This window comes from Pleuronectes platessa, chromosome 21, assembly GCF_947347685.1.
Source record: "Pleuronectes platessa chromosome 21, fPlePla1.1, whole genome shotgun sequence".
Taxonomy (NCBI): Eukaryota; Metazoa; Chordata; class Actinopteri; order Pleuronectiformes; family Pleuronectidae; genus Pleuronectes; species Pleuronectes platessa.
Genome location: NC_070646.1, coordinates 5,775,888 through 5,785,832, shown reverse-complemented (window position 1 = coordinate 5,785,832; position 9,945 = coordinate 5,775,888). Strand labels below are relative to the sequence as shown.

The window sequence follows — 9,945 nt, the reverse complement described above, 5'->3', positions numbered from 1 at the left end:
TGAATAGAAAAGTGGACTGTACAATGTCCTACTTGTTATACAATTTCAGTGTTGGGAGTTTGACCCATCGGGCATCTCCCAGGGTCAGAGTGTCTCAAGAGGGACAAAAACGTACAGCCACTTAAATAGCAGCATATTAGTGAATCTGCATATTTATCTGATTGTGTATAAAAGCTTTTCAGCGATTTCAAATTAACAAGATACACTTAATTTAAATTGGTTGGATTTTGTGGGAGTCAAATCAATGCTTAGCTAATGTGGATGATTCAGGGTCAAATTACAACCTTTGAGAAAATGGGTGCAGCAAACATTTGGAATTGTTGCCTTAAAAGTAGATTGAAATGTTTCCAGAATATCTAAATAGTTGACGGGTAATTTTCTGTTGGTAGACTTATTAATTAATTTATTAAAAGCTCATTTTCCCCAGCATGTTAAAGGCCTCAAAAAGCCAATTCTTTGGCCTGAAAAATAATAATAATAATTTACAATTTCAATAGGGCCTCACTGTCTGTCAGTGCCTGTCAGTGCTCAGGCCCTAAATATTGGGTTTAGTGTTTGGTTAAGAGTATTTAATTAACTAAAAATAAAAGCATTAACTGATTTGTAAAAAAGAAACACATTTATAAACAAATGTTAAAAGAATTAATGTAAAAGAAAAAAGAAAATATATGTTTTAGACGTGTGTGTATGCGTGTGTTTACTATATTCTTTATTAAATCATTTAACAGTGGCCTAGTTTATTATGACCTCTAAATAAATAGATTAATTAATTAATAGATAAATAAATAAATTGTGTTCCGGAAATGACGTCCGTTCCTGTTCGTCCTCTCCAGCAGAAATGGCAGCTGTTGACATCGAAATGCCGGTAGATCCGGAGCCTCAGATCCGTAACCAGGATGAGCTGGATCGGTAAATACACGACCTCCTTTGTGTTTGATTGTGTTGTTTGTGTAAACAGAAAATAAACCGAGTGAATCCGACCTCTGGCTCCCGGACGAGCCTCGGAAACCACCGCGCGGTCGGTCAGCCCCGGGACCAGCTAACGATGCTAGCGTGCTGGGGTTCAACCGACGGGGGCACCGTGTTTCACCGAATCTAAATCCCGATTGTGTCTGTTTCTATAAACCACAGACGACGTCTTTACCCGAGGAAGTAAACGCAGCACGTCTGTTAAATTAGAAATCATTGAAATTGTTTGTTATTGTTGTTTGCTAGCGCTTCATAGGACACGTTAGCCGCGACACATGTTTAGCCACACACATCCTAAAACCATCATATTATTTGGTTATTTTACGTGTTTGTGTGGACGTGTTTTAAACATACACGTTATAGACGAGACAATAAAGCGTTAATCAGGTTCCCTGCGGAACATTTCCGCCGTCGGTGATTTTCCGCCTTCGAGAATATTCTACAGCAGATAGTCAGCTAGCTAGCTCGCACCAAGCTAGCCTTCGGTACTCAACTCTTAGATAAAGTCGCAGCGATTATATAACTTAGCATTTTGCCCCCAACATCTACAACAGGCTCAAAATACGAAAAAGAACATAACACGATTCAGTGTAGATTTCAGTATTACAAACCAAAATCGGGATTATCGTCTGGCTATCTAAGCCAACGAGTGTTTTTCTCAGTTTCCGGTGAGATGTCTAAGCTTTCATTTCATTTCACTGTGAATGTGAAGTGATCCATTTGATTTCAGTTTTTAAACATGACAATTGCACGTTTAATCACACTGACAAAAGCCAATAACAAATGATGTCATCAGCGATACAATGTGAGAATTGTATTCAATTTAAATATTCAAATGCATGGTTCAGAATTTCTATACATAGCTTGTTTGTGGCCTCCTTTTACATAACTGTTCCCACAAATATTAACAGCTGCTCTGCTCGTATCATTTCTTAAAAATATCTAAATGATCAAATAAATGTCTTGGGACGTTCTTGCATGAAGTGCTTTGTTCAGTTGTTCGCTGCTGAAACAAACTAAGGTACCAGGATGAAGTAGATTCCACTGTTGTATCCAGAATCACAATTCTGTAGATTTACTGAGGTGCTTGCAGAGTCTGAGCAGGGAAATCATGATGACAATGTTTCTCCTATTCTCCTATTATCCCTCAGGGTCAGCAATGATGTACAGTGAGTAGTTTTATGTGACGTCAAGTCCAACATGTTCTGTAGTTTGTTTCGCTTTACTTTTCCAATTATTGGTGTTTTTAATAAAACCCAGAAATGTAGGCACAACACAGATTTAAATTACTGCAGATTTAAATTAAAGAACACCTTTATTCTTTATAGAAAGTACAACACAGTTTTACAAATGACTGGTGAACATTCACCATTTTAGTGTTATGTCCCTTTTGTAACAGAGCAGGGAGCTGCACAAATAACCTGCGTCTAAATTGTGAGTGAATTTTACTTTAATAACATGTAGATTAATTGATAATAAAGCTGTGATATCATTTTCAATCGTTTTGTTTTACTTGTGTATTTCTACAAAGATAATATCAATACCACTAGAACACGACCTTGAATGAATAGTTCACTGAAAAATGAAAATGCACTCTATCTACTGACCACTATGCCGATGAAGGGGTGCGTGAAGTGTTTGAGTCCACAAAACACTTCTGGATTCTCAGGGGTGACCAGCATTGGAGCATAGAATCCGATACAATTGAAGTCAATGGTGACCACTTCTTCAGACGTAATAAAACAGAAAGAAAAAAATGACATGTCTTCATACTGCTCTTGTGGTGTCATCCCAGTGTCCGGAAGCCCCGGAGTTCATATACGACTCAAAAGGAGGTAATTTACACCGTGTTCTTAGTCTAAAACTTCCACTGGAAGAGGCTAAGCTACCGGATGTTAGCACGTCCAAGGTGAGCACACCTCATAGGAATATATCAGTAGACTTTAAGGCAAAAAATATGGTGTAAATGAAATGAATGATCTTACGTGTTTTATTGCATCTGAAGAAGAGGTCAGCATTGACCTCAATTGTATCGGATTCTGCTCAAACAAAGTTTACCCCTCAGACTCCAGTAGTGTTTTGTAGAGTCAAACACTTCATCCATCCCCCCAAATCTGCATGAAGGTGAATGCATGCATTTTTTTTAGGTGAACTATCCCTTTTAATATTATTTAGTGTAGTTGCATTGTCACAAAATTAGTGTGATTACTTAGGGATTTTTGCTTTTATGGATCTGGACTTGTCTTCTTCTGCTCCCAGCCTTAGTAAGTGATGTTATATTAGTTACAGGAAAACACCCACTGTGATGTCTCTGGTTGGTGTTGCCCATCTTAAAAATTCTTTACCCACACAACACGGCAGAGCAGTAGCTTCTTCCTTGTGTGAATCAGCCGTGACCCTTTAGCACCTGGCATGTCTGACAGGACTTCAGCAGGCGAACCTCACTGCTATGTTTAGTACTGGAACTATCGGCACTGTGTGTACCCTGCTCTTCTGTCCCAGTTCCAGGCATAACACCCTGGCGAGTCCTGTCAGCCAATCTCACACTCTCGCGTCCCATCAAGAAATCCCTACATCGATAGAAATGTAAAATGGACCGGTTTCTTGCAGAATATTTTGTCTTCTTTTATATGCTTTGTTTTATCTTTTGTAAACTACTGGCTTCATCTTTTCTGTGTCTCCTCTCTCCAGGGAGGCGGAAGGATTCAAAGAGCAAGGGAACGCTCTCTACAGCCAGAAAGATTACTCTGAAGCTTTCAACTATTACACTAAGGCCATCGGTGAGTTAACCACTCTTTATGGCTGGAAAGGAGTTTTTGTAGGGATTTGGTGTGGGACTGGAATACCTCGTGCACATCTAGTGGCAGCCTTGCGTATGTTGTACAAAGCACCCACTGAATAGTGCAAGAGGAGAATTGTCAGATTTACTTGATCAGTCAAACAAATATGATTTGGGAAATTTCTATTAGGATTTGACTCATTAACCCCCCCCATTTGAATGCTTTTCCCAGCATACGTGAGGTATTGGATATACAATTGGAAATATTCCTGTATTATTGTTTTTATTCAACAATTTCAATCTATATCTCAGTTTGCCTGTGTGACATGGATTTTTGTTTTGTTTATCTTAAGATACTTGCCCCAAAAATGCAAGTTATTATGGCAACAGGGCAGCCACCCTCATGATGCTTAGTCGCTTTCGAGAGGCCCTTGAAGATTCCCAGCAGGCTGTGCGGCTGGATGAATGTTTCATGAAGGTCAGTTTGAACCGGCTTTCAAATCAAGAGTTTTTTTTTTTTTCCTGCACTATCTTTACAAATAAGACATTTTCCTTTTCTGTTTCACAGGGACATCTACGTGAAGGTAAGTGCCACATGTCTTTGGGAAATGCCATGGCAGCAAGTCGCTGCTTTCAGAAGGTTCTGGAACTTGAGCCCAGCAACAGAGAGGCCCAGCAGGAGGTGGGTGATCACCTGACTTTATAAATATTTGACTTAAACACCATGCACTTGTCTCTGAGTAAAATTTGCATGATTCATTGTTTCTCATTAATAGTGTTAGACGGTGGTACCCTGTCATAGTTTGATTTATTCACTGCAATTTCACAATGTTTCCTAATGATCCAAATGTTTTTTTACACTTCTTATAATAACACAATTGATCTCTTATGTAGTTTTTTATGCTGCTGCTTCATTGTAGTGCTCACACACACACACTAACACTTCAATGTACCTTTAGGGAAACACTGACTGCATCCTCAAGAGATGACGTTTTTTTTCTTGTCTTTTTTTAGAACAAGAATTCTGCGACTCTGTTGGACTATGAGCGGATGGCAGAATTTGGCTTTGACAAGCGGGATTTCAGAAAGGTACTTTACAGTTCTTCTTTTCAGCAAATTCTCGAAAGAATACTTCCATATCTCAGCTCCTCTTAGGGTCTATCACTGTTAGTCGAACACTTACTTTAGTACTGAAACACCAACAACAGCTTGTTTGACTGAAAAGGCGTCAATATTTGCATTTCTCTTCATGTAATGATGGAGCGTAATGGGTATAGTAACTCTTGTGCTCTCATCCTGGTCCAGGTGGTGTACTGTATGGATCGGGCCTTAGCTATGGCTTCTGCCTGCCACCGCTTTAAAATCCTCAAGGCCGAGTGTCTGGCTCTACTGGGACGCTATCCAGAAGCTCAGTCTGTAGCAAGGTAGGAATACTTAAGCTTTTATAATGAAGTAACTGGTGTTGGGGTCATTATTTTACTGGTTCTGCTTCAGGAGCTTTCCGACTATAATGTTGGATTTCATTCCTCAAATTTCTTTTACAGTGATATCCTGCGAATGGATTCCACAAACGCAGACGCACTGTACGTCCGAGGTCTCTGTCTCTACTATGAGGACTGCATTGACAAAGCTGTTCAGTTCTTCGTCCAGGCTCTGCGCATGGCACCTGATCATGAAAAGGCCCGACTAGCCTGCAGGGTAGGATTGTCATTTTGTGTTTTTGACTAAGGTTTGTAATGAGAAACAAGGATTTGCATAGACATTATTTAGGTGTTTTGAAATATCTAATGGAAAATAACTTGAAATAATACAAATTGCCTCCAAAATTCTACCACATTTTGCAAAGGTGATCGGTTACTGTAAGTTTTAAAGACATTGTTATCAACTTTAATTAAAAGAACCCTGATGAGTTTCTGACCGTTAATGGTGCATATGTAAATGTTTATAAATAACACTTGGACTTTTCTCTTCCTAAATCAGAATGCCAAAGCCTTAAAAGCCAAGAAGGACGAGGGCAATCTGGCGTTCAAGAACTGCAGCTATGACGCTGCCTACCAACTGTACACTGAGGCCCTGACGATAGATCCCAACAACATCAAGACTAACGCTAAACTGTACTGCAATAGAGCTATGGCGGGAGCAAAGGTAAAAGGCAACACGTCTACATAAGTCTAATACGACTTACTAACATGAGCTTGTACAGTATCCTCCGAGAGCAAGGAAATTATTAAAACGGCAATTATTTAAATAGAACTGGATCAATAATACTGATCGCTTAATTAAAAATGGCTCCATCATTCCACTGTCATTAATTCTTCCTCGTCAACAGCTGAAGAAACCCAAACAAGCCATTGATGACTGCTCCAGTGCGATCAAACTCGATGACTCTTACATCAAAGCCTACTTAAGAAGAGCACAGTGGTAAGTCAACATGAGTATGCTCTACAAATGTTGTGTTCTGTTGTTCCCGGATTGTGCCGTTTTTGAGTGACTATATGTGACTTGTAGTTACACGGACACTGAGCAGTATGAAGAGGCTGTACGGGACTATGAAAAAGTTTACCAGACAGAAAAAACTGCAGGTAAGCCGCTGATTCAGTTGTCTCATTTTTATATGGCTGGTCACATGTACACATGCTTACATTGCCTGTTTTGTCTTTTATTGCTGTAGATCACAAGCATATGCTGAAAACGGCACAGCTGCAGCTGAAGAGGAGTAAAAGGAAAGATTATTACAAGGTGCTGGGGGTTGGCAAGAATGCCACAGATGATGAGATCAAAAAAGGCTATCGCAAACGCGCCCTCATGCACCACCCAGGTAGACCTCTTTCTTTTCACCCACAGAATACCAGCTGCTGAGAATATTCAATGGGTTAATATCTGTATCGTCCCATTATTTCATAGACCGCCACAGTGCAGCTTCTATAGAAGTGCAGAAAGAGGAGGAGAAGAAATTTAAGGAGGTGGGCGAAGCCTTCACTGTGCTCTCCGACCCGAAGAAGAAGGGCCGCTATGACAATGGACACGACCTGGATGATGACAACGGCATGGATGGTGGAGGTAAATTTACGTTCAACCTACAGGACATGGAAGGATAGAAAAGAATAACTGAAGCGTCAGCTTGGTCACATTTTCTTTTGAACCTCTAGCTGAGTAAAACGTCTTTGGAGTCATAACAAGTTTCATAGCCTTCAAACTGGAGGCAGTGTAACAAATATGTACACATAGTACATATTTGAAGATGTTAACATACATGAAGATGTTATGTTTATAATTGAAGGTCATATCAAAGTCACCATGTGCCATTAGTTATTAATAATGAGATTGAGCAGAATGAATTAGCAAATGATCAAAAGATATAGTGAGCTTGCATCCAAACATTAAAAAATTCACCACTCTAAATCTTAAAAATTAAGAAGAAAAAAAATGTGGGCAACTACTAAAAAAAGGAACCACCACTCTTTGTTTAGTTGAGAGATTTTGGGCATACATTTTCTATCTTATATTTCCTGAAGATGGCGATCACCAGTTAATCACTGCTTTGCTTTCTCTGCAGATTTCGATGCAAACAACATCTTCAGGGCTTTCTTTGGTGGACATGGTGGAGGATATAGTTTTGATTCCAGTCCAGGTTAGTTTGTTTCTTGCCAGTTTTTACATCTTAAGGTTTTTAGAACATGGAAGAAACAATCTGAGAAGGTTCATCATATAAACTAACCCCCCCCTTTTTCTTTTTTTTTTGTAGATACTGGACCTGGAAACTTCTTTTTCCAATTTGGCTAAAGTGAAGATGTGGGAAACTGCTGTTCTGCTGAGGACAAAATCAAGTTGGGCCCACTGTCCCCTTGTGACGCTCTTACTCCTGAGTGTCTAGAAAAATCTCCCAACTATTCTTTCTCTGAAGAGATCTCTGATTATTGCATTCTCTTAATTTACCCCTTACATTGACGCTAACAATCATCGGAAGGTAAAACCCTGAGACTTTAGATGTGAATTAACAATGAAGATAAAGAGGTTGTGATCAGCTGATTCAGAGCATGTTGGTATTGCCAAAATCATATTAAATGAAATGTAGTCTTGCAAAACTGCCTCGACTTTTCTAAAGGTGATGAGTAATGAGGAGTGCTTTAGAAATATTAGCGTCATGGTTGAAATGTTTCTTTTAGAGAACATGATAAACATTTTTAAGTTTCCACTGGTTCACTCGGTATCCATTGAGCAAGTCTATGTATTGGATGAGTTCAATATCAAAACTGACCTCAGGATAGACGTAGAGGACAACGCTGAACTCTTGGAATGTGTGTCCAGGTTTTATTGGCTCATCTGCCAAATATAGAATAGACTTGCTGGGTTATTTTCCCCTTCACCTTTTCTCCTCTTTGCATTGTATATTTGACTTGAATGTAAAGCTGTTTTTGTCCATTCATATTTTTTTCTCTTCGGTCTTCCCCAGTCTATTTATATTTATTGTACTGTGTATCTTAAAATGTATGCAGCAGGATGCCATCGTCTTCCTCCTTTTGTAAGAGACGTCATTTGTAAATGTTTTCTGCATCATTGTCGTCACTAACAGATTGTGCAAGTTGTGTTATTTTTTTTTTCGTGAATCGGGCCAAAATTCGCATCCCCACACCTTTCCTTTTGAAAGCACCAGTCGCAATTGCTCGACCGTTTCATTCAAGTGGTGCCTTACCAAAATGAGCAGATCAGTCAGTGACACCATCAAAAGCAGTAGAGCAGGCCCCCGTTTTATTTGCAAATGACAAGAGTCACTTTCATGCCGTTTTTTTTGTGCTTTTCAATAGGAAACCCCTTCTCTTGTCTGGCTAGTAAATTGATTTTTACATGTAAATTCTTCATCCTGACAAACATGAGGTGAGATACGTGTCCTGTTGCCATCGCCGTCACACCCAGCCGTCATTCACCCAAACTCGTCATGCACGTTCAGCCAGTGCAGCACTTCCCCTACTCGTTCCACCTGTTCAAAGGGACGACCATAGTAGGTTGGAAGCTTCTTGTTATTTTGTCTGTGTATCATTTAAAAACAACTTGTCACAGTATTAACAAGACATGCTTTTCTTATAATGTAAATAAAGGCTTGTCTTTTACCGTAGTGTTTGACTTTTCTCTTAAAATGTATCTCTTTTTCAGTTACCAGATGTGCGACGTAGCTAATTTGTGTGTATATGTGTGTGTGTATGTGTGTGTGTGTGTATGTATATATATATATACTGACAAATTTACAATCTACACAATTGTTTCCAAAGGAGGCTATGTTGTCATAATTCCACTGTGCATTGTCCCATCGCCAGCAAACTTCTGTCTCATGATCAGAGTCCAAGCCTGAACAGCTCTGTATCAATATTTCCTCAGTCACTATTAATTTGTTTCAGGCAAAACCATGGGCAAAACGCATGCAATGCTTCAAAATGCATGTGCTCTAGCCCGCCCAGTGCTGCTTTGCAGTCCTAGAAATGTTATAGTTGGTACGTTCCAGGGTCTAGTAATACTGTTTTTTTTATTAATGTTATTAGGTGACTTTACATGATTTTTTTTTTTAAGTATTCCTTTGATTCACATTCGTTTTCCCTTTCCTGCTTTGTGTCAACATCTGCACATAAATGCATAGCTTGAAGCAGCCAGTGGTAGACTTAGCTTGAAGCAAATATTGGAAGAAGTTGGTTAAAACAAAAACTATTGGCAAATAGACTATCATTGGTTGGCCGTGTCTGCTAAGTCTTACACGTCCACGTAAACAAAACAAACCGATTTAAATCAAGTTGAGATGGAAAAACACAACACAACCAATTATATAACCAACCGCAAAAACAACTTTTAGCCAACACAACCAAAAGTGTGTTGTGGCCGACTGCATATTCACGCACACAATTCAGGTTTGTCAATGGACCTCGCCAAATGGAACCCCACTCACTATAATGCCAGTATAATTTTTGCAAAGATATTATATATTTAAATATTGCCAATTCCAATCCTTAGTCGCCCTTTGTGCTGACTCAACACAACTTAGAAGCTCTTGAGTCTTTATATATGTATTGTACAAACTGGCTAATGTGTACAACTTCAAGCAGGGTTGTGTCTTCACTTTGCCTTCCCTACAGGCAAGATACCATATTATATTTCAATAGGGCCTCACGTCTGTCAATGCCTGTCAGTGCTCGGGCCCTAAAAACTGAGGA

General features: G+C 39.3%; 1 protein-coding gene across 1 annotated transcript; it reads left to right on the top strand.

Moving 5' to 3' along the window:
• The first annotated feature begins 803 nt into the window (after positions 1 to 803).
• On the top strand, positions 804 to 8,861 carry LOC128426793 (dnaJ homolog subfamily C member 7). Its single transcript, XM_053413836.1, has 14 exons — positions 804 to 909; positions 3,661 to 3,749; positions 4,102 to 4,226; positions 4,317 to 4,430; positions 4,763 to 4,837; positions 5,054 to 5,172; positions 5,293 to 5,446; positions 5,729 to 5,893; positions 6,078 to 6,169; positions 6,257 to 6,330; positions 6,420 to 6,566; positions 6,653 to 6,808; positions 7,305 to 7,379; positions 7,494 to 8,861. The coding sequence occupies exons 1-14, from the start codon at positions 839 to 841 to the stop codon at positions 7,529 to 7,531; spliced, it is 1,494 nt and encodes a 497-aa protein (XP_053269811.1). The 5' UTR covers positions 804 to 838; the 3' UTR covers positions 7,532 to 8,861.
• The last annotated feature ends 1,084 nt before the right edge of the window (positions 8,862 to 9,945 follow it).